Raw genomic sequence first — 24,938 nt, forward strand, 5'->3', positions numbered from 1 at the left:
CTCCTTTCACAGTGGTCAGAGCTATCTGCTTGAGTGGAGAGGAGTTCTGTGATTCTGTGTTTGATACTGCGTTTATCACTATGAGCCCATTCACCGAAAACAAAATATACTTCACCTGCACAGGCCAGTTAATTGGTTTCCTCGGTGTCTCAGTCTTTGACCTTTACTGCCATGGGCAACCAGTCTTATTGAGTTGTTCCACAAATTCAGCTATTGATATCACCGGTTCCTTGCCCTCAAAAGTCTTGAAGTTGAGGTACAAATGGTGAGTATTTTGAAATAATGTCTCCACCTCCAGAATAAATGTTGACTTCTGGATATTGATGCACTCTAAGAAATGTGCTTCCCCATAGTGGGTTTGTAAGCTTTTAAGGATCAAAACTCAGTCTTGAAGACACAAGAAAAAAAAAGTGTCTTTCCTATTTTGTGTTCAGAGGGAACCACCTTCCTTTCCTTCTCTGACCCTCAGGGAGTGACAACTCTCTTGCTACCTTTAGTCCTGTTGTCAATGGTGAAGATTACAGCCATTTTGAATGAAGAAACCGTAGGAACAAGGAAATTGTGAGCCAGCAAAAACAATAGAAACATCTCCTTTGACTCACAATAAGACTGTGAATTTTGGTGCATGAGTTATTGATGTTGCAAAAGCAACTGAAGTTATTTCCAAAGCCAATACTTAAGTTTTGCTTTGGCAGCTCATATTGTGAGTAGGTCACACAGCCGCACAAGAAGAGGCAGTTGTTGACTAGTAGGAGTCTAATGTTTTCTTTAAAAAGGGTCAGAGCAAATGGACTTTTCTCCCATATCCCGTCGCTATGTTCTTCTTGCTCCTGTTTGAACAGTGGCCTTAGTTGCTATAGTGCTGAATGTAATGCAGTGCACTGGATCTGTGTGCAGGTGACTAATGTATGCTATTGCTTTTCCTGATGTAGGGTTTAAACCTGCATTTTTGCCCAGGGTGCCAGACTATGACAAATAAGAACTAGAAGATGGTAATGAATAAACATGGTGAGAATTTCAGCTGTAATCTGCCATCAGGTCCATCTGTTACTTCTTCCCCCACAAGCCTTGCAAACTCAATGAGCTAGGAACAGGCATGCTCCATATACTGTCCCACCCTGCAGTCACATATCTAAGGTCTAATTGGCTGGTTGTAATTAAGTTTATCATGATTGGTCATTGGCCATTATTGGTCACAGGGTCTTCTTGTTCAGTTCTTTAGCTTTTCACCCTTCCTGCTCATGATGAGACTTCCAGAAGGATACCAAAAACATGAGGAGGATAAACATCTTAATCACATGCTGGTGTCTGCTGCGTCACAAAACGACAGTTTCTCCAGTGAGATGTGCCTCACAGGCATCACATATAATCTGTTCATTTAGCCATTCCCAGCCTGTCTCCCGCAATTTGCACTCACTGCCCATCTCTTGCAAAACTGGCCACCTGGCTCCCAAAAGAGGGGGATTGTTTTCCAGTAGACAGCTAGAAAGTCCTGAAGTCTGACCTATTTGCACCCTGAGTCTCATGAATGCACTTCAGCGGGGGCTAGCGTTGTTTTTTGCTGCTTATTTGTTCTAATCTGGAGAAGGGAAAACAGAGGTTCCTGGCAGGAGCATGATGCAGAAGCAGCTAAGCAGAAGAATGGTGCATGTCTGAGATGACTCAGTGAACAGTGAAGGCTCCAGCAAGTCTTACTGTTGGTGAGCAGTAGCACACTCTGGAAGAGCAGTTGCTTATCTCCCAGGCAACACGGCAGCTTGCAGAAGGTTGCCATCAGAATTCACCACACTTCCATCCACCTCTTGTCGATGCAGGATCTTCTCTTACAGATCTTGTGCTCACAGTTGCAGTTCACAAGTGGACTATCTTCTCACTTTGGGAACCAAGCCATCTTAATTAAAGCCCACACAGATGATCTTATCCCATTTCTCCTGTAGTTACTTCCTTATCATGTGTCCTCAGTTCTCTGCTCCTCCTCTTGCTTCCAGCTTGCCTCCCAGCAAGAGATGGAGAGGAATTTAATAAGAGACTTTACTGATTAGTGAAATAAATTTCCTTTCTAAATTAGGGATTCTTCTGCTCAGGGTTCTTTGCCAGTCCCTAGTATCTCCCTCACATTGTTTGTCTGCTTCTGGCTCTCCTGGGAGAGTGGTTTGGGACCTGGTTTGAGCGGCACCTACTCTTCCTTTTGCTCCAGGTTACCATGCTCAACAGATGCCAGGGCAGACCAGAATCATAACACCTGCCTCTGGGTGGCAGGGCCGTAAAGAAATATAGGGCTGTTATTTGGCTAGGAAAACAGAACTTTAATAACACCCAGTCCCTAGCATTATGGGCTACAACTGCAGACTCATTTTAGAGGAAGGAAGAGATTTTTCTCTTCCTGATTTATGTCTATCCTGCATATGGCTTCTGTGGAGTCACTAATGTTACAGACAGATGGGTTGGCATTTTACTAGACAGAACACATGGGCTAGATGTTGTTAATGCTTGTTAGCTACTCACTCTGCAGCTTGACCAGTCCAATATGGTCACCTCACAGATGGCTGGAAAGCTGCAGCCTGGGTGCTGTAGTGCTCCAGCTCTGCAGTACTTTGTTGTGACAGCAGTTGTGATAGCGTGCATTTGGCTGCTCTTTCTGAAGGGCTTGGTTGTAGGTCAGACAAACTATACCTGTGGCTGGGGGATCAGTGCATCCCTGCATGTACAAGAAAGATGTTGATTTGTAAAGAGATTTGTAAAGATCTGTAAAGCCATTTAACGAGGTATTTGCTTTAAAGACTTAATTTCGTATTCTGAATTTTTATAATATGGTGTTAGAAAAATTCTGTGAGCCCGGCGCCTTGCTCTCTTCTACATTACCTTTTTGGTTGATGTTTATGAAGGCCCTGTATTTGGCTTTGTCTTTAGTTTAGGGTGGACATCTCATGCAATTTCCCTTTCTCTGTGCAGTGAATAGGCTGCTGTGATTTACTCTCACCAGTCTTGTATTCAGCTGAACCATTTCTAGGTGTCACCTCAACAAAAATCTTCAGGGTGAATCCTCCTTGATATTTGGATTGGAGATCACCAGCAGAACCTGCAGATGCAGAAGCAGACGTTAGAGGTAAATCCTGTATGTTACCCTCTTCCCTCTTTGTCAATATTGATGTACGATTTGCAGCATAATGACAGGAGGCGCAGAGTGCGTCCTACAGATGAGAGAGGGAATTTTAGTTTCAATACTAGTCCTTTAAAACTCTGAAAGCACTTTTGGAAAATACATGGGTATTAATCCAGACTGAGCAATAGTTCTTCCACCCTATGATTTAAACTGGATGTATTTGTCTCTATCTGTCCTGAACTGTTGAGTAGCATTAATGCACCCTGATAATAGCTGTCACATTTTACCCCAGGGGTTGCTCCTCAATGATAGGTGAAGTCACAGCAGTTCAAAGACCTGTCGTTCAGGAAGAAAAGCTATTTGGGAATATTCAGATATAAAATAGTAATAGTATGAATCAAAAAATATGCTTCCTTTATTTTAAAGCCTTTGATCTTTCTTTTATGGCATCACATCTGACAGTGTAAAGGGCAGTAACCTGTAGGAGAAACCTTGTGAGAGACGACACCGACCTGCCCTCCAGTGCTTACAGCACTCTCCCCTGGGATTAATACCGACAGCTTTCCCTGCCTCGAGAGAGGTGGAGGTACTTCAGCACATGGCAATGCTTTCTTTTACATTTTCTGTTGTTTACATCTCTTGGGGCTGGTGCAGGAAAGCTCACATACATCAAAACATGTAGCTGTATGGCGAACCTCACTGCTATGCAATGCTCCCCGCTCCACGTTCCTGTGGTACTGAGTTGATGCAATAGCCAGGACCCCATCACTTTTAGCACTCATGTATATAGTGCCTGGGTCATGTTTTGGATTAAGATGGAAGTATATGAGCTGACCTCTTGTGCTGAAGACATTGCAGGGTTGTGTTTCATCTTAATGTTGAATAATAAGAAAGAAAAAGGAAGTGTTTGCTATAAATCTCAGTGCGCGCAGGGATGTTTCTCACCTGTCCCACCCCAGCTTTCAATTTTCTTCTTGGCATTGCCAGGCGCTCTCTTTTCTTTGTTCAGCAGCTAAAAGCAGCTTTTTCATTACATTTCCTGGAAGACCCTTTACAGGCATCCATCCCTCTCTGCCTCATAAATTCAGTTTATATAGCAAGCTGGCAACACGGAGGTCAGAGGTCTTGGCAAGAAGCAATTATTCTAAAGAAGTACTCTTCCTCTTTTGAGTTACAAAGAGGATATTATAGGGGAAAAAATTTAGCTGGAGACAAGGAATGGTCATTTGTGAAAGCAGGTTGCTTGATTGATGAAGAACTGCACATCCTGTTAGAGTTATGTCGGGAAGGTGTCGTGTCAGGCTCGGCAGCATGGTATCACCGGCTAGCAGAAAGCTGCTGGCTACCACAAAGAAGAAAGAAGGAAACCAGTAAACAGTTTGTTAAATAACCTCATAAATATTGCCAGCCGTAAGCGCATCTTGTGGTGCAATTTGTTTTTTTGTTTTTTTAATATTCCTCTAATTTTAAATGAACAGCCTCTAATTAAAGTGATTTAGTGGCTACCTGGGGACCTGATATTTGAGCAGCGTGTGATACTTAGGAGAGATTGATTGGTGAGGCATAATTCAATTGGGGGATTTTGATAATGATATCATCACCCAAGAGAGCCAAGTTTGAGCAATTACGCAGATCTCAGAACCTCCTGGTTGGGTTGTCGTAACTTCAGCAGGCCGTTTCCATGCGTGCGTGCATACACATACACGCGCGCACGCACACCAACCTCTTTGTTTCTCTGCCCATCACACACTGCATAGCCCTTGTGGTACAGCAGGGAAGAAGACAGACGCTTATCCTAGACAGGTAACGATACATATTAATGCCAGTCTGGCAATAGGTGTTAGAAAGTGGTAGCACATAGGGGTCAAACTTCTCTTCCACCTTCCACCTTGCTGCCGATTGCCTCAAATGCCTGGCATCTCGCCGCAGGAGGGGTTGATTTGGGTGTTCTTCGCTGGGCGCTCAGGTTTTGCGAGTTTTTGGTTGGCTGCGTGTTCGGGGGGGTCCCTTGGTTGGGGGTTTGTTGTGAGTGGCCCGTTGGGTACGCGTGAGTGCGCTGATGTGTCAGCTTTGCTTTGGAGACTGTTCCCTTCGCTACGCACCAGATCCCGCGAAGAGGCTCCGGGCCCTCCCTGCGGCTGTATTTTGGCTGTCCTCTTCTGACAGCCGCATGTGGACAAGAAGGCCTTTGACATTTAGAAAAATCTCAGCGTCTAAAGCAAGAGGCAGAAACAATAAGATTTTCTTTCTAAAGGTCAGAGCAGGCGGCTTCTTAAAAAATATTTTCAAATTGGTTTGTTGGACTGTGACAGGATTTACACGTATTAATGGGTGGGGTGGCAGGCGGGAGGCCCCGCGGTGGGCGCGGTGGGGAAGCCGTCGGGGAGGCCAGGGACCGTCAGGAACATGAACATGCCCAGCTTGCTTGCTGGGAGATGCTTTGTGGCACAGATGATGATGGCACTGCATTTTTCAGAGATGATTTGGTGCAGCAGACCCTGAGGACTTTTCCTGACAGGGAAAAGTTTTGGAGAAGTGGGAGTGACTGTCATTTATGAAGAGCAGCTCGGAGGGACTTGGATGGTGAAAGCAAATTGCAGAAGGGATCAGTCTTGTGAAGAGATGTGCGTAACATCCTAGCAGGCAGCACAGAAGGCTCTGAGGAGGGCCTGGGACCACCACGAGGACAAGAGAAATGTCAGTGAGGGAACTGGGGTAGGGAGAGGTGGATGCAACCACAGCAGAGCCGTAACACCAGAGGAGGCCAGTGAGCTGGGTGGAGCAGAGAGAAGCTCTTCCTGCGGTCTCAGCCATATTGCCCCGTCCCTTGGCATGCACAGGATTATTTCCCCAGTGTATTCAGAGCAGTTGTGTGTATGGACATCGCGCAGAAAGTGATTTATGGAATAAGCAGAGCAGAGCCTCTCAGCAGACAAGATGGAGCCTCCACAATACCTTCACTGGGTAAATGTCACTGTGCAGTGATTCACTTGCTTGTTTTGACCCCCAATACATCCTAGCCTCGAAAAGTATCATTTACTGCACAGAGTAGGGCAGAGCTTCATTTGCAAAACAGAAGCTTCTGAGTGCCAAGGGGTAGAAGGGCACACTGGCAACCCTGCCAAAGGCTTAGACTTAACCCTTTGTCACTGTGCGGAGGTGTTTGGAATGAGGTTCCCAAGCTGAGCCTGCTGCTTTAAAGTGACACTTGGCCTGGTACAAAGCACCACTGTCACTTTTGTCAGCTTACCAAAAATCATGTGGGAACTCCAATTCCAGGACTTGGATGTGTGTGTTTGAACATGCAGGAAATATCTGTAAATCCTGTGTGGATCACACCCCTAAATATAGCCATGCTTTCTCCATGTGGAAATCTGAGGTGGAATATCCCCACTTAATGGTGAAATCTCAAATTATATTGAATGCTGAAGCCCTCTTTTCCTTTTTTCCATGTTTCTCCCCCCATGTTTCTTCATGATAACACATCCCTATGGCAGCCTTCTCTTTGGAGCACCCAGGCACCTTCTTCTCCATCTTCTTCCGGAGTCTGAAGGCCTACAAGATATTGGGTCACGTGCTCCAGTAGTATCTTTCAAGAAGGATCCTAAAAGCTTTGGATGACTAAATTCACTCTAGTTGACTCCACTAAATTCATTCCAGTTTATAGCTGATGGCATTTTTGGAGACAGAGTGAGGTCTTTTTTTCTTTCTTTCTTTTTTTCTAGCTACCAAAATATGTCAGAAAGAAGAGGAAAAGGGTATACAAAAAACTATAAAAATTGGTGTCTCTAGACCATAGTGCACTTCTGAACTGTAAGTTTTTCTGTTAATGGCCAAAGGAGACAATCAAACTTTCGACATAGCTGCCTCTCAGCTGATGGAACAGGCAGCGAATTAAATGCTGGGACTTAGCTTTCAGAGAGTGTTTCTATGCAATAACAGCATGGAGGCAAAGACGATCTCAGCTTCAAAGCAAAATCAATGCAGTCAGAAGCTCTGCTTCTGTTATATCAAAGCACCAACATTTGAGAGCGCCTCCTCTACAGTTCATGCATTGCTGCGTTGCTAGCCTGGTCCTGCCGGCTTTGAGTCCTTCCCTCAGCGGGGACACTTGGTAGTGCCCATTGCTCCTATGCATCTTCAGTGTTGGCTGCTCTAACCCCTTGCTGAGGTGGTCCCTGCTGGAGGGATGGGCTTGCTTTTCTACCATGCTGGTGGTTATTTGAGAGAGTTGCATGTTGCCAATCAATGCAGCAGTTAAATGAACCCAGGTATCGTCTACTTTGTCCCATTCCTAAAATACAGAGATATTGGTTCTCTTAGCAGTCACTGAGAAAGAGAGAGAGGGGAGACTCTCTGCTCCACCCCTTCTCTGCTCTAGTCGTTTCCTTACCCAGGATAAAACTGCAGTTAGACAGAAAATGCCCCCAGCATTTGGCAGCAGATGCACTGAGCAGAAAATGAAGCAGGTAGAAAGTTTATCTGGAGACTTGGGAGGAGCCTCCAGCTTCCACTCTGAGTGCTTCACCTCTTGGGTGTGCACCTTCCATGATTAGTTTTATATCCCCCCCTTCATCTGCTGCATGGATGGATACATGGAGCCGAAAAAGTGGCAGGGGCACCCCAGTTCCCAGGTACCTGGCTGGCAAAGAACTTCATGCATACATGCAGCTTTAGCTATAATGTAATTTTTTGCCTGCCTCTTTCTATATATATGTATGTATGTATATATAAAAGCTATAAAGCTTTGAATAATTTACCGATTTCCTGAGTTAAAAGGAAGATTTATGATGTTTCCCTCTGTCAGGCAGCAGCTGATCTTGATTCTTGTGGAAAAGCAATTGTACTAAAGGCTCCTTTCTCTGGGCAGATCTAGGAGCAACTGCTGCGAGTTTATGTTGCCATGTGGTAAATAGACCTGTCTTGTTCATGTTACACAACGCGGTGAAATCGGCTCGCTGGTGTGATTGCTCTATAGGGTAGCACAGCGTATGAGCAGAAAACAGGGTGTCACCCTTGAAATCGGTGGCAGGAGTTGCACACACCCACCAGCACAAGTGGGCATGCGGTAACACCAGGCAAAGATTGATTTCCATTGCTTTTCTAGAAAGGGTCCCGATAGGCCTTAAATCAGACTGAACTGGCAACAGAGCTTAGCCAAAGCTGGAAACTCTTTCCTTTTTTGAGTATTAGAGGTCTGAATAAAATATGGCTGAGACCTGAGTCTCAGTAATGTAGCACACCAGCCTAATTTTTCCATAAATGAGAAGATCCAGGTCTGTGAGACAGTATTCTCCTCCTGCCTAACTTCAGAGTCCTGGTGTGCCCTTTGGTCAGTGAAACTCGGGGGGGGGGGGGATATTTGCGTCTCGCATTAACCACTGTGCTTAGCTGGCTAACTTAGCTCAGTGGGGAAGAGGGAGCAAAGTGTGATGTTGGTCCCCAAACTGCCTCTTCGTGCAGCCCTGTGTGCCTTGCCTACAGGGAGGATGGAGGACTCCCAGGCTCAGCGTTTCCTTTGATCCTGTGTATTCAGTGCACCTCCAGATCTTGCTGGATTTTTCTTTGGCAGTTGCCTTTGAAAGCAACAACACAGAATAACCATGTAGGTCTGAGTAAGACATTTCAACAGTGCTGGGCCCAGAGTAGCTACTAGAACTGGTTCTGAGCATGCTCTGGTCTTTCTTGCCCTCTCCCTGCTCATTGATTGTCCCTGTGGGTCCGAGTGATGGTGGCTCAGGTCCCTCACCTGGGCGTTTTATACCTGAATGAGCTTGGGAGACATTCAGCTTCGTCTGGACTTCGATTCCCAGGGGTGCATTGCTGGGGTGAATGGAGATCGCCTTGCATAGAGTGTGTTCCTGTGAATAGTTGGTATGTGCTCTCAGCTGTAACTTCTTTTTCGTAGAGGGTGTGCCTAGGAATTTTCTTTGAGGGTTGGGATTTTTTTTAATTAAAAAATTGATTTAAAAAAAGAGTGGAGGGAGTCCTGGGTATGAGCAGTGAGGAGGATGACTTGAGTGCCCTAATAGCTTTAACCACTGGAAATTTCAGCTTTCTATCTTTCATAAGTGCAGTTTTTAAAGCCGGTGTCACTGGTATGCTCTGCACTGATCCAAAATGGCATGAAACAACCGGCACCCAGGGAGCGAGCATGTAGATTTTGTTCAGCAGAGCATCGCCTCCAGTGCCCTCTCCCTCCTTTCTCCTGCCCACCCATGCATGCCTCCTCCCCTGTTATGGTCCCTGCTCTTTCCAGCTCCTACAGTACCTTCCCTGGCTCTTTCCTCTCTGCCTGCAGCTCACTTAGTGTCCCGGGTATGGTGCAGACTTGCTTTTGAAAAGAAATCATGTGGATTAATGGAAATGTATTGCTATTCTTATAATCACTTTATTTGTAAAGCACATGCTTCAAAGGTACTTCTGCTCTTGAACTCAACAACAACAATAAATCTGTCTATCTATCTATATCCCAGTCTGTACTACATTATGAACAGATGGGTAAAAAAGAAAAAGCAATAAAAACAAACAATAAGAACAGTAACAATGATAGTAATTTTAAAACACTCCCAAAAAAGCAAGTTTCTAAACATTCTTTTTAAAGCAGTGTGAGACTGAATGAACTGAATTGCAAGTGCATCCATCCTCAGAGTTAGCATATAAACATTTCCCGTCAGAGAAAGAATTGCTTGCTCTCCTTGTTCTTGTTAGGGAAGAGAACTGAAGAAACCCAAGTGAGATGTCTTCTGTGGATGCTCCCTCTGACTGTTCCTGGTGAGAGGGAGCCCGAGCGGGAAGGCGTTGCCTCTCGTGCTTGTCAGACAACCAAGAGAAACCACAGTCCTGTTGAATGCAATGGGAAATAACAGTCCTCTCAAAAGCACATATTTCTTTGTGTAACTTCAGCAAACATTATTATTCTGCCTCTGCTGAAGGATGAAAATGCAGTTATGAAGAATAGTCAAGAGAAATGACCATTAAGCTCACAAAAAAGAAGTTATTCAAATGTTGCCTTCACCCAAGACAACCGTGAACTCAAAGTAGGCAAGAAGTTTATAACATTTTCAGTTCTGTTTCTGAGATCATAAGACACAAGCAAATGGTCTGGCAGTAGATGCTAAATTTCTTAAGGAACTTACTTTAATTAATTAAACTAGTAAACCAATTAATGGATTTACTTGTAAATTCTTAGAAAATTAGTTTTGTGCCCAAAGAGTGTTTTAATTCTAAGAAGGAGGCAGTGTCTCTCATACAGAGATTGAATTCCTGTTTCAGGTGAATTCAGTTCAGCGTTGACTTTGAAGACACAAGCGATGCATTCATAATACTTGGACCTTCATCCTAAACTCCTGTTTCTCATCAGCTGAATCCAGGGCGGATTTGCAAAACAAAACCTGTGCTGCTTTGACAGCACTCAGCCCATGTACTAATTCATAACTATGCTAGAGCTTCACATTGTGCCTAACCTTTAAGATAGATTGCAGATGTACACTCCTTGCTGTGCCTTCAAACTGGTTTCCTAATGATCTGCCGTTTCTTCCTTTTTCCAAGTTGGACTCTTTAATCTGAGCCTGTGGCACATTGGATGTGCAGAAAGCAAGTAGGGTAGCTCCACTAAGGAACGGATTAAGGCACCGAACATGCTTTGGTGTTGCTGAAAAAGAACCAAGTTGAAGTGGAGGAGAATCTAAACCAATGTCAATTTACTTTTCCTCTCTGAAATCTTGTTTAGATTTTCTCCCTGGCTCAGGGGTGACAGGGACATCCTCAGTACCTTGCACTCTGCAATCGGAAGTGACACATACATGAAAATTTCATAATCAGATATGTCCAGGTTTGTGGAAACATGAAATCAGAAACAAGCAGGTTCCCTGGGGCCCTTGGCGAGTAACACTTCCCATCTCTCCTAGCAGGTAAAGCCATGTCTTCCTTTCCCATGGAAATCCTCAGCTCTGGGTCTTTTGGTAGGGTGGGAGTCTGCCCCACTCCTGCTCCCCGCAGGAGCCCTCATGGTGTCCCAGCCGGGCTTCAGGGAGAAGCAGTGGTACAGAACAATTAGGAGTGGGAGCATTATGAAAGGGAAAACAGCAGGGGAAAGAATTAGTATTTCCCCTGTGATGTTTTTGATGTTTATTAATAAACAAGCAGCTTTCATGCCTCCGGGGTCAGGAGAGGCTCCAAGCATTCCTTACATCTCTTGCATTTAGCTTTTTTTTTGCTTGTTTTATATGTTACAGGAGATTCATAATGTCTTCCCACATGTTGAGTTTCCTTATTTTCATGTTAGCATCTCTGGAATAATTCCCCTGGAGCTCTTGGGTATGCACTGCCAGGCTGATTTAAACATCTTGAAACACTTTAGGGATGTGGGGTGAATCAGCAGCTCATTCAAAAGGAGTCATGTCAGTTGGGAGCATGTCCACTTCCTCCTTCAGGAGTAGAAAGGACTTCAGAGATAAGTGCTTCTTAGTGACAGAAAGAAAGCTCTTTGGTTCCTGCCACCCAAGCCCTGGTGGGTGATGGAGTCCCCGATGTGGGTGCCCTGGCTCTGCGCTGGCTGCTCTGCTGCAGGTGGTGCAAGCCCAGCCTGTGCACAGGCCATTTCCAAGATGTTCGAACCGCTCCTCTCCCTGCCGTGCCATTTGTTATTTAGGGAGGCTCGTGCAGGGGGTCCTCTGCAGAGATTTTGGAAATGCAGAACTCAGTAACGGCCCAATTAAGTTGTATGTCGAACACCTGCTCTGCAGCAGATAACATTTCCTTGATTACAGGCTGATCCACACCGAAGGAGGCTTCAGAGCCATGGTGCTGCTTCTCCTCTGCATTGTGGGAGGTGAATTAAAACCCTGCTGTATTAATGGGTTTGTTCTTCTTTCTCCTCAGGCCTCCAGCTCCTCCGGTGGAAAAATGCAGCTTCTGGAAACCGAGTTCTCTCGAACCATCCGGGAGCTCATTGAGCTCCACCTGCTTCGCCAGGACAGCATCCCAGCCTTCCTCAGTGCCCTCACCCTCGACCTCTTCAGCCGCCAGACCATCACTTAGCTCACGCCGATCCCACCAACACCCACCAGCCAGGCAAGGAGCACCCCTGGACAGGATAGTGACTCACCCCTGCTGTTCATAAGGTAGTGAGGACAAATTTTCCCCTCCCATCCTGAACCCATGGCATTGGGTGGCTTTTGTTTTTTGGGGAACTCCTTCTCCCCTCTTTTTCTGTGTTGATTCCCTAACCTGCTTCCTCCTGCTCCTCTGAAAAGCATCATCTCTGTCATGTGGAGGGGAAATCTAGCTTTGTGCCAGGGCTCTCCTGTGCCAAACCCCACACATGAACTGTAAAATGTATTTAAACTCCCCAAACTGTCTTACCATCTGTCTGGGAGGTGGTTGGGAACTGCTGGTTTGAGGAGCCACAGCACTGCTGTTCACAGCTTTTCCCAAGAGGATCCTCCAAATCGGGGCCTCAGCAGACAGACAAACATGGGTCTTGAGGAAGGCGGGTGCTCCCTGGCCCCACAGTTAATGAATAGTCCTCTCCTAACAGGAGCTAAGAGGTTGGTCCCTGAGGATAGGGCACTGGTGAAGGATCAGTCTCATGAGTTAGCAGGGTCATTTCAAATACCTCCTGCTCTTGCAAATATAGCTCATCACTCAGCAGGGCTGGAATTACTTTCAAGTTATCTAACGACCCAAGTCTCAGCCCCAGAATGCCACCCCCTAGTCTGCCATCACTCAGCAGACAAGCACAAGTATAAATGGACTTTTGAAGACACTATATCTGTATTGATACTTCTCTGTTGCGTGGTGTGCTCCGATGTCACTGATGTGCTTTCTGTTCCTCGACAAGACTCTTGGGCACTCAGTTATCTCAGGAATGCAGATGGTGGGAGGGATCTTCTCAAGGTGCGTTCACTGTACTGCTGGTTTTAGCCTGCTGCCTGTGACCAGACTCTGCATATCTGCCCACCTTGCTGGGGGTGTCCCCCTTCCCTTGGAAGTGTCTCTCCTCTGTGGAGGATGGAACACCTCCTAAAGTCTGACATTTTGTGTTGTAATGGAGATACCTCTTTTATCCTAAGAATAAAGTGTCACTTCCCAATCTGACTGTATGACTTCTTTATTTGGGATGTACACTGTGCTGCCTCTGTGCTCTCCCATGTATAAAGTGTAGTAACAAATCACCCATCGATGATCTGAGGCTGGTAGTGCTTTGAGAAAGGAGGACATCACTACCTTATTTTTTCCAGGCATGTCTCATTCATGCTGTAAACCAGATTAGTTTGTTACAAACTTTTGTGTGCATTGGTTTCCTCTCGATATCACCAAGGACCTACTTCTAAGCCTGGAGAGAAGGCAGCAGTAAGCAGGTTAGAAAGTTAGCTTAGGAGCTCACAGTGGCTGTAGCACTGGTCGCTCTCACTGGAGTCACTTTGGGACTCATCAATGTATCTACAGGCATGGAAAACAGCCGCTATAGACCCAACTGAGCAGAAGTGGTGGGACAAGCGTGTGCTCTGGGGAGGCTGCAGGCCCCGTCTTCCCAGCCCCTCCCCTCTGCAGGGGTTTGCAGGGAAGTGTTGCCATCTGAATGAAAGGCAACGGTAGAAGTTCGGCGTTTTCTCTTCTGCTTGAAGAAGTCCTGGTGGAAGATGAATTGCCTGGCATGCTGTGCCAGGGGAACGCTGCCTGATTCATATGCGCAACATGGCACTGCGAGTCGCCTTCCTCAGTCATGGAGAAAATGAATCATGACGTCAGCCACACTTAACTCCTCCGCCAACACAATAGCGGATCCTGGCTGCTGCTGAAAATTTTTCTCCTGGCTCCTCGCAGGAGAAATGAAGTAATTAATAAGTTTACAATAAACCCTCTATCTTAGCAAAACACGGGTGAGGCGAGAAGTGATGCTGGGAAGTGACAAGGGAAAAAGCATTCTGCCCGTTGGAAAGTTGCCTCCCAGGAGTGAATGGATAATAGGTTGGTGCGGAAAAAATACTAGTCTTCCGAGACTCCTTCGGTGTGGAGGAGAGACACAGATGAATTATCCTGCTGCACCCTGTTCTTCTAGCAAAACTGGTTTGTTCAACAAAGTTTAAAAAGCTGACACTCCTGGAAGAGGTGTTTTCCTGAAGCTGGGTGCCTGGCCCGAGGTGCCTGCATGGTGCAGAGGCTGGTCCTGCTCGCAGCTGGGGAGGCTGCTGGGCTAGCTCTCCTGCTTTGGCTAGCAGCACCTCTGCCCTGCTCTTACTGTGATGCTGTTGGGCAGTGAGCAGACATGGGCACTACATGAAACCAGGGCTTTTGGAAAGCTAGGCTGCTCTAAGGCTCTCTCACCAAGGCCTGGGAGCATTTGTATGGAAGCATGACTGTTGCAAAGCAGCCTGCGCTGCTGGTGAGACATGGCGTTGGGGGAAGGAGTTGAGAATCCCCAAATTCCAGTTCCGACTCTGCCGCCAAATTCAGGATAAAGCCCCAAACAGATGGCTGAACCTTGCCGCCGTAGCAGCTCCTGTCGGTACAGCCGTAATTATAATGCTTGTCTCTCCCGTGAGGGAGTTGTGAAGAATAACTGCGATGCTGAATTTTACAGTGATTATTCCTTCTGCGCTGAGCTACCCAGGGCTCAGCGGATCATCGCAGGGCCCTGCTGCCACACTTACCACCCACCTTGCACACCCCTGTCGCAGAGGACAGGCAACAGACCCTCCGGGGCAGTACAAACAGTGACACTGGTTGCCACCAGTGGTACAGCAGTTTCCAAACACTCCAGGTGCCGGGTGTACAAGTCCCATCTGTCTTCAGCTTGTCACTTGCAAAGCTCCAGCCCTGTTTGCAAAAAATCATTTTAGAAAATCTTAGGAGATCAGTAATAAATTTGCAGTTGGTTGGAGGGGAGAGGTGAGAGTGTTAACAAGTGTGCGTATGCTTGCTGGGTCTCTGTGCATGCTAGCTGGGTTTATGTGCTATAAGCTGTAAAATATGATTTTGTCTTGTTTGCAGTGTTGCCTGAAGCTTCCCTTCACTCAAACTGCTCGTGAGTCCCTGCTTCTCTGCTGATCAACCCTTTTCATCTACATGCATATATAAATATCTAACAGGGGCAAAGAGCTGTCAAGTACTGCCATATGGTCCTTGAAAGCAACAGAGCTCTTGGGTAAGGCAGGTACTTCCAAGGTTCATGCTTCTCCTGAGAGGCTGAACCTATGAACCTGGAGCCTCTTGCTCCTGCTGTCTGTTCCCTGGCTCCTTTGGCATCGATGCTTTTCCTTTGAATGAGCACCAAGGGGTTGTCCTGGAAGTAAGCATGCACCGGAGAAGAGACTAAGGAAGCCCTTGTGGAATGATCCATGGAAAAGCTTGGGGCATGGCTCAGCGGTTTGTAGACGTTAATTTTGGATCTCCTTCATGTGCTGCTCTGGGGAGGGGGGAAGAGCATGAAGCTGAGGCGGTGGGGGAGAGATAGGAGCGAGGAGCAGGTTTGGGGACAGGGCTGGAAGGAAGAAACAGAGCACAGCGAGGAAAGGGAAGCTCTCTTCTCCCAACTGACATCCTCGCTGGAGGTTGGCCAGCAGCCTGGGTCCAGGCTCTTCCCACCTCGGGACCGGGAAAGTCTCCGTCTCTCCCGTGTGTCGCTGGCTGCAGAGGGGCCAGCACCGTGCAGTGCAGACAGCCTCTCTGAAGGCAAGAGGGAAGAAAGCTGGCTTCACAAAAGCCTTTGACACAGAGGCAGGGAGTGAACAGCCCTTCGTGTAATCCGGGTCAGGGCAGGCAAGGGTCCTTTGGAGGCACAAGCTGGAGGTCTCCTCCCCTCCCCTTCACCACAGCATGGATCAAAAGCCGCTGCCTGTCGGAGCACAGATCACAGCCCTCGCAAGGATTTTCAGCAGGAGCCGTGCTGCACAGCTGCAGCTGGGCCGGCACATCACCTTCCTGAGAAACTGTCCCCCCATCATCTTCCCCAGGAGTCATCCCCAAATACCTCCAGAGCTGCCGCCAAGGCGAGGTGAGACTTGCACTGTGCTCGTCATCTGGCTGGGACGTTTCACCAGAGAGGGATGGGGCTGGGCGCAAGCGAGCGACGGGGCAGAAGAGACGCAGCTTCTGATGCTCAGCTTTTCTGCTTGCTCTGGTGGGACAAGCCAGCGAGCCCTTCCATGCCGTGGGCTCTGTAACACGGGATTGCCGCTTCCCCCTCGCAGGGGAGGTCTCCCAACACCGGTGGGCAGGGAGGGCCCTGGCATTAGCTGTTGGGAGCCCCTCTTTGGCCTCACGCACTGCCCTACGGCTGAGCAGGGCCCAGGCGTATCAAAGGAGGGCCCAAGCTAGCGCAGCCCGCGCCGGGGTAGTTCAGCGTCCTGCAGCTGCTCAGCCGCGGGCTGGCACCGCTGCCGTTGGGTTCCCAATGCTTCCCTTAGCCAGCTCCAACCTGCCAACGAAACGCGGAGCAACGACAGCCCTTTCCACTTCACGACCCCAGCAGCGGGCTGAGAGACAGCTGAAAATGGTGTGACTTGGGCTGACAGGAGAACATGTTGAAAAAAGCCTCGGGGGAGAGAGGCAAAGCCTTCCTAGGACATCGCCAAGGTGATGCTGGGGCCTGCCAGCCAATGGTGCTCGGTGCGGGAGATGACGCAGCGAAGGCAGGTTTGGTTCTGTTATGGCTTTCAGCTATTAGAAGATGTTGGGAATGTGATGACGGTGTCAGATGCCAGGTGATCGTAGCTAACGACTGTGAGTTTCTGACGAGGCGGCGTAGTAGCTGGAGAGGACAGAACACACTCTCCGCACTGGTGTAAATCACATTCGTGCTGCCTGCTGTGACAGCAGATTCGAATTTAATAGCAATGATGCTAAAAGTTGCATGATATTTAAAAGCTACAAAATGCACCCACTCTGATCAGGGGAGGGATATTAAAAAGAAAAAAATATCAGCAAAGCTTTTTCTCAGAATCTTTTTTAAATATTAAAATCCCATCCCTCCCAACAGGAAAGCCTTTTCAGGCTAAGAGGAGCGACTGAACGACATCTGATGATATCGCATTGACACAAGTGTCTAGAAAAATAGGGTAGGAATGTATGATCTGTTCTGAAAAAGGAACCCTAGCTAATAGGAAATATGCTGATGCTACTTTTAATTTCATGACTCAGGTTTGCTGCAAAATTGATGGGAATCTGTGTTTGAACTTGGTTACATTAAAACAGTTTAATGCTTCTTGGGGTTTTTCCATTTGTTGTTTCTCTTTGTGGGGGTATTATTATTCTTTTTGGTACTCTAGGGGCTCTTAGATGTTATTTGAAAGGACAGTGAAGCGGTCTTCCTTTAGAAAGTCTGGTAACTAAAAGAAATGAGATTTTGCTTCAGAAATATTCTATGTAGAAATCAGTGGCCAAACCCTTTGCTAAACGGGATGGTGCCAGCCCCAGGCACTGGGCAGTGAGCCCACCAGCTGCTTCTGCTCTCCCCGCCCTGCAGTGGGTGGGTCTCTGAGGCGCTGGACCAGGCTCACCTGTGTGCATTTTTTCCCTCAAAGCAAATACGAGGTGCAAAACGGGACCTTGGGCCTGTCCTAGGCTCGAGGGTGGTGGCTCAAGTGAGGAGAAGGAGGGAGAGGCAGGGAGGGGTGAGATGAGGTGGTTCTGTGGTAGGGAGGGCCTGGAGGCCATGGCCATCCCTCACTCCTCATAGCAGAAGGACCTTGCTGGCACTGAGGAGAAAGGTGATGGCTAGGAAAGCTCTTCCTGGGAGATAAATACAACTAAAGAGAAGGCTGCCATGTAGGTTAGGGAGCGCAAAGGCAGTTCCTGGAAGCTGAAGGCCCTGGGAGTAGCCTGTCTTTGGTCCCCACCCAAACCATGATCTAAACAAGACTCTCTGTTCTTTCAGGCTGTGTCAGTTCTCTCTCCTGCTTCCCCCAGATGGGATCAAGCATCTACCGGCCCCTTCCTCCCTCTGCTGTTTCCTGGCCCGGGCTCCAGCACTGATGAGTTATTAGTGTTGCTAATTTTACCTGATGCTGCTTCCTTCTCTTCTTGACAGGTTGTGTTTTTTTGAACTCTCCAGCTGACTGATTGAGCTCTCTTTAATATTCCTTGTTTTACTTTGAATTCTCTTTGTTGGCTGTTGCTTGTTGTGGTTTCGGTTGTTTTTCTTTAATCTTCCCACTGCCTCTTTTTCCTCTGTGGTCGCTTCTGATGCCTCTTCAACCTGGAACAAAGCCAGAGACCATCAGGAGGTCATTGAAACACAGACAGTTGTTGGATTTTAAATAAGGACTGGATAATTTTATGACCATTAACAAGACTCACTGCTATGCAATCTAAAATAATAAGGGCAATCATATCTCATGGTTCAGGGAGCAAGCTGATTGCCTGTAGGGACTGAGAAGGTAATTCTCCATCCCTGACTCTCCCCAAAATATTACACCATTGACAAGATGCACTGGACAGGTCAAAGGGAAGGAAGATGGAGATGCAGGAGGAAGTATGAGGCAAGAGACTTTGCTAGAGAGCAAGAGAATTTCCTGTATCACTGAGTCAGTCCTTTTATCTAGGGATCTTAGGCCTCTGGCATCAACGTGATGGAAAATGTTTTCCAGGCAGGTGGAAGGCTCTGAAGTTTGGCAGGTGAACCTTTCCCTGAGCATCTACTGGGTAGTGTTTGCACTGTACAACTGCAGGCATTTCACTTTGCTGGTGACAGTGGCTAGTTTGTCTGCCAGTCTGTTCCCCTAATCACTAGAGAGAAGCAGTCTCTCTCTAAAGAAATTCAGAGCACAAACCTCTCCTCGGTCCTCTGTGCTGCTGTCTGGAGGTGCCTCCCACTCCTGACTGACCACAGAGTGAGAAAGGGAGACCAGCTCGCTACAACAACAGGGTGACTGCAGATCACCTTGTCCCTCCGTCACCTTTTGCCACTTCTGAGGCTCTCCTGGCTCCTCCCTGTGCATGTGTCTTTCCTCGGCTTGTTTTGGCAGTCACGCTCCAGCCCTTGGGGATGTATGCGATCAGCTCCCTCTCTTATCCCGCCATTACCAAGCAGAGCCACGCTTGACTGGCATGCTCTGAAGTGACAGCTCCTCTTGCTGTGAGTCCTGGGAGGGGTAGGAGGAAGCTCAGAAAGGAGGTGGTGGCAGGGAACAAACCAAACCCAGTGAGAACAGAGCCTTCATCCTGGCAGCCGCTCTGGAGATGTGAAGGATTGCTAAAAATCTCCCCAGATAACAGCTTTCTCTTGGGTGGATCCGTCATGCAGATGAAGGATGTCTTTAGGTAAGTCTTTAGGTAATGCTAAGACTTCTTTTCAATGCTAGAGTCGCCTGCCCAGCAGACCGATATTCCAGACATCAAGCTTTGGCCTTGGAGCAGGCCCAGCATCACCCATGTGTGTTTCCAGCCAGGTGCCCGGTCGTGTGATTCATCCCTCCATAAAGATACGGTGACAGGCAACACACCATTGCGTTCTGCCATTAGTTACCAACCCCAAGGTGATGTTGAGGATTATAGCTCTAACAAATCACCTGTTAACTTCACTAACTCATTAGAATATGCCAAATACGGAAGAGATCTTAGGCATGCTAATGACTGATTTTAAGGGATCACTGCTGTGGTAAACCATAATTAACAGTCTATAGTAGCACTTTTTATTTAATTACACACAGGCAGAGCTGGGAGGCAGGGGAAGGTTGATGGCCAAATTCAGAGCCGGCAGGCCCTGACTCTCCAGCGCCCGGTGTGTGAGCACAGAGGGATGTTTGTCCTAGCTGGCTGCGCTCGCTGCTAGGCTGAGCTGGCCCAGTCCTAACCTCCCTGCACTGGTAGGACCCCTTGGTGCACCAGTGGCTGCAGGGGAGAGATGACAGATCTGAGCACACCAGATGCATGGTATCTCCATTTTAACACAGCATATTGCCAGACTGAGACAAGGAGGTTTGATTTGTACCTCGTAGCATATGCTGGCCACTTTCATGAGCTCCCAGGGGGTCCCATCTTGTACCTCTGTGCCTCATATGGCTGTGGAGCACTGGAAGGTACTGCAGGGCAGGAGAAGAGCAGTGGTTAGTAGGTGCCTCCTGAAGAGTGGGGGTCATGGGTCTTCTCCTGCAAGGTGAATGGGACATCCTGGCTATATCAGCTGGAGGCCTGCAGGACCTGTCACCTCTAATGTGCTGCTGATTCAGTCAACTGTCCCACTACACCCCAGACATGCATTTTTAATACCATGAAATTGCTCAGGCTGGTGGAAATCTGCCCTGCATAGGATACCTAGCCCCAGTTACACTGACAGATAGGGTGTCCTACAGGTTGTCCTGAATCCCCAGCTCCATGGCTCATTCCTGCCCTGGGTGGAGACCTCACGTCTCACTGCTCCAATGTTCGGTTTTGCCTGGCTGCACCTCCTCTCTTCTCTCCCTTACCCTGAGGCAGCCCCAGGGTACGCACACAGGGCCCAGCCCTGCCCAGAGGAGGAGGATGGCTCACAGGGTTGAAGGAGAGATGTTCCCAGGGTGAGGAAGTCACCAGGTCCCTCCACCAGCACCAGCCTCCCTGCCTGTGCCATTTCCATTGCTGCTGTTTCCTGACTTCACGGTTAACTCTGGCCTTGCACAGTCCCCAGGTCCTGTAACTGGTGTTAAATGTAATGAATGATCTTGTCCTCCTTGTTTGTCTCCTCTTTAGTGTAACACCGTAATTAGCTTAATTACCAACAGATCCTTTTTTTTTTTTTTTTTTGGTAACTTAAAATGGAAATTAAATTTTGCATCAGGTTTTACAGGCTGTTAACGGGAATCGAATAATCAAGCCTGACTCCAAGTCCTTGAAAATGAGTATTAAAAAAGGTCTGAATTTGCATATTCATGTTTTTAATAGGGTTCAGAAGGTATATTTGCAACTGATGAAAAGGATTAATTAAGCCTAATTTGCATAGGAAGAGCAGTTTAACCCTTTGCATCCTAGCAAGACAGACTGACATTTTGACTAGTGTGGCTATATACTGGAGACTCGCACTGGAAATGCAGTGTGCCTGGCCAAGACCAGCATCCCACTGAACATTTTGCTCGTGCTCCAGGATGACAGGACCTTGGAGGAGTCCAGGATCCCAGCATCACCCCGGCATAGGTCGGTCCCCCCTGCACCCAGAGCCATCTCCCAGTTTCGGTGGCTGTCACAGGGCTCCTGTGGCAAAGCCAGCATTCAGCCTTCATGCCACCCACTTTGGGCCTGCTGCTAAAACATGCTGCTCCTCTTGGCATGAGTGGGACCGCCCAGCTCTAAGACAGGTCTAGGAAATGATTTTAATAAAGACAGGTCTGTTCCCTGAGCTGTTCACATCAGGAATGCCCTGGGGGCAGTGCACTGCAGGGGATGGGAGGCAGCAGGGGGGGGTCAACCAAGACTTCATCTCCTGATCTCACTTCCATCTCTTTTTGTCAGTTAGGCTATTGTTAATCAGGGGTTAAAGGCTCCACGGACATGTCAGACCGAGGTGAGACTCAGTGCTTCCCTTACTGCTCCCAACCATCAGTAGAGGCTCGGCTTGGGGGCAACCCTGCACCCCCAAACTTCTGGGGAAGGATTGCAGACTGCTGCACTGTGAATCCCAGCCGGCCCTCCCAGCACTGGGAAAATAGCAGGGTCTTGCCCAGCTCTGTCCAACCATATGACCTAAGAAAATATGTTAAAAAAAACAGTTCAATCATACCCCTACCCTGGAACACTGAGTGGGAATGTGACACCTCCCAGCACCCCACAAAGCCCAGAAGAGAGCACAGCGTTGAGTCAGAGCCTAAATCTTGCTAAAAAGTGGGGAAAAAATAAATAAATCAGGCATTCATTTTGCTTCAGCAGGTGGTGTGCTGCGTTCCCCTTGTAATGCTTTGGTGGCGTGTGTTGCTAATTATTTTTTGGGTGGAATTTGCTGCGCACAGCGCATGGGGTTCATTAGACAGAGATGGCTTTGAAGTGGCGTTTAGAATTAATGCTGGCATATGTAAATGTTTCTTGTGCCATGGAAAAGATGGATATAAATGATGCATGAGGTCCAGCGAGAGCGATGCTTTCTTTGTTTATACACACCCATTGGGCTTCGTTATGCCAGGAACAGGCAGAGGAAAATCAGTGGTGTCTCACACAGTCCATATATCTGCTGCCCAGTGGTACGTGAGTGTTTAGCAGAAGGTAGCATGGCATGGTTAGCCCATTGTATCCCAAATTCCTCCATTCACAAAGCTATGTTAGAGAGACAGCAAGGCTGCTGCTGTCTTTGCATTCAGCGTCTTCCCTGAGTCCCTGAGACGACCAGGAACCTGCATCCTGCACTGTAAATCATTGAGGTCCTGACCCTGTCTGCCTTGCTCAGGCAAAACTCCTCTCGGGGGAGACACGCTTAATGGTAACACTGGTTTAAGGAGTCCCTGCTCACATCATCTTGTTCTCACCCCTGACTCATTGTTCCAGCACAGGGTCTGTGGGGCCATGCTAGGAGCAGAGACAGGGAACGTTTCACTTAAGATGAAGGAAACCTGAAAAAGAAAGAAAAGGTGAACCCTACAGCCACAACTGAGAGGGCAGGAGGCTGTGGCTGGGGCGAAAAGACAGGGGAACATGAACTTCTTCAAAGTCTGTCTTCACCACAGGCGTCTGGTCATGGCACTGCTACTGGTTGATGTGTCCCAGGAGAGCCAAGTTCAATTTAGGATGCTGGTCTGCTCTGGGGGCTCTATTTCAACCCAGTGAATGCTTTCAGGGACAAATACTGTGCACCTCTTCCATAAAAAGGCAGGACCCCCATCTGATCACCCAAAGTGAGATGGAGGAGTAGCTCCCCAGTGTCTTCTAGGAGCTATTTTCTGCTGCAGGGAGTTGGCCAGGCTGTGTGTGAGGCATTGCCCTCTCCCAGCCACTGCCCAAGCAGCTCACCGGTGAGCCAGAGGCCTCGCATGGCCCATGGATGGGCGGTGGGACCCAGCTGTGGAGCCAAGGTGGCTGCCCCATGGACATGCCCCGCCAGCATGGGGCTGGGAGACCTGATGCAAGGTCTCTGGGTGACCCATGGCCTTGCAAAGCAGTGCCTGGAGTTTCAGTGCACCAAGAAAGGGCACCTATCTTGGGGTGACTGAGCAACAACTCTCAAATGATGAGGCCTATGCTTTTGTGGGTGTCTAAGCTGTTGTGGCCAAGAACATCGTAAAGTGGGTGTTACAGGAGAAACTGTGTCAGGAGATGATACATCCAAAGAGCAAGCTGACAGCCATTTTACAAAGCACTGAAATGCAGTGATGGCTATTTCAGATTAGGCATAAATGGACTTTGCTACTGGTGGGAACAAAGATAATATGAGAAAAGGGCTTTTCAGCCCCACGGCTATGTGGTGGGCAGCATTTGGAGGTGTGATTGATTTGGGCAGACTGCTCTGGGTATTTTTGAATGGTTGATTCTGCACTGAGGGCACAATTCAAAAACTCTGGTAGTAGCTGGTCTTTGAAGAACTTATTGCTTGCCCTTGTCGTGGCTGGACACATGCTGGGCTGAAGGCTCCATCCTGATCAGAATTTCCTCATCCAAGACAGTTTTACACAGCTTGCTGTTACCAGAGCCCTTTGGCCTGAATGGGAAGAGCCTGCAGACCCTCAGCTACCCACAGCTAATGTGGAAGTGAGCGTGACACCGCTCTTATCTGCTCCTCTTCTGCTGCTGCTGAGAAAACAAGCTGGAAATTACTGAGGTGCAACGGTGTAGTCTGTTTTCTCTGCAGTGTTTACAAAATCGCTTGCTCATCAAACACAAAGAACTGTTTACTTTTTAAGTAAAACAAACATAAAATACCTCAATTCTTATTGCAGTTTGAAAAGCTGCCTGGTCCCTCCAGCCGTGGTGTTTGCCAAGATGAGATAGAGCAGGGCTGGGTAATCAGCGTATCCCCCGAGCATGAATCACTTGCTCCATCCATCAGCGGGACTGCACACGCACGCGCTGGTGTCCCCCAGGCATCGCTGTCCAGGCAGCTGCTCGGCGCCTGGGGACGGCTGCTGCGCCCGATCTTGCACAGCAAATTGTGCATGTGAAGAGTAGCCCTGAGTCCCCTGGGGCCTCTGGCATCAGCTCCAGACTGTGCTCATGCGGGGACTAGCTCACAGGTGGTTCCCCGGGCAAGAGACAGCAAATTTCAGGAGTGCTGGACACCCAGGCTGTGAAGGCTGCAGTCGGGCCCATCTGTGATATGCTCCCGAGCCAAATCTCCAGACAAATTCCCCATAACATCTGGATCTGGTCTGGACAAATGCTAGGTGAGGGAGGAAGGAGCTGTCTGAGAAGCTCTGACTGCATGTGCTGGGATTTTTTTGTATTTTCCTTCTTCCAACTGTTTATTTGCTAGCATGTTAGAGAGCAGCATTCTCTTCCTTATTTCTTATTAAGAAGCTCAGCTGTGAAATGACTAAATGAACCATCCCTTTTTATTAGCCTTTGGACTTAGCAGAGGAGCAATCAGTTAATGGCTGACCAGGTTTTGAAGATGCTAAGCACATTAGAAGTGCTAAATATTATTATTTTTCCCTGCAATGTTCTATTTTTTCCCTCTGAATACTCAGTTTAAATAACCTTTCCAATTACATTATCCCGTTTCATGCATTCTGCTCCAATTAAATGCAGTGCCGCTTACAATTCAGTCACCTCCTTGCTTTCCAGGTCTCTGCAAACTCAATCCTAACCTTTGCCTCTTAATCCTGGGCTGAAACAGCACTTGTTCTGGATCTAGCGTCTGTCCCAGCTCTGCTCTGGCTTCTCAAAAGCAATGTCATCCACGTCTGTTCCCCACAGGCACTTTGACCTCTGGCTTCTT

At 47.9% G+C, this 24,938-nt stretch overlaps 1 protein-coding gene across 1 annotated transcript in view; it reads left to right on the top strand.

Annotated features, from left to right (window-relative positions):
- Window positions 1–13,199, top strand: part of MAD1L1 (mitotic arrest deficient 1 like 1) — a 371,406-nt gene extending 358,207 nt beyond the window's left edge. Inside the window, exon 18 of the mRNA XM_064520181.1 lies at window positions 11,987–13,199. Coding sequence (XP_064376251.1) covers window positions 11,987–12,145 — 159 coding nt within the window. The 3' untranslated portion in view covers window positions 12,146–13,199. The remainder of the gene's footprint in view (window positions 1–11,986) is intronic.
- The last annotated feature ends 11,739 nt before the right edge of the window (window positions 13,200–24,938 follow it).

Source organism: Dromaius novaehollandiae, chromosome 14 (genome assembly GCF_036370855.1).
Source record: "Dromaius novaehollandiae isolate bDroNov1 chromosome 14, bDroNov1.hap1, whole genome shotgun sequence".
In the NCBI taxonomy this organism is placed as follows: domain Eukaryota; kingdom Metazoa; phylum Chordata; class Aves; order Casuariiformes; family Dromaiidae; genus Dromaius; species Dromaius novaehollandiae.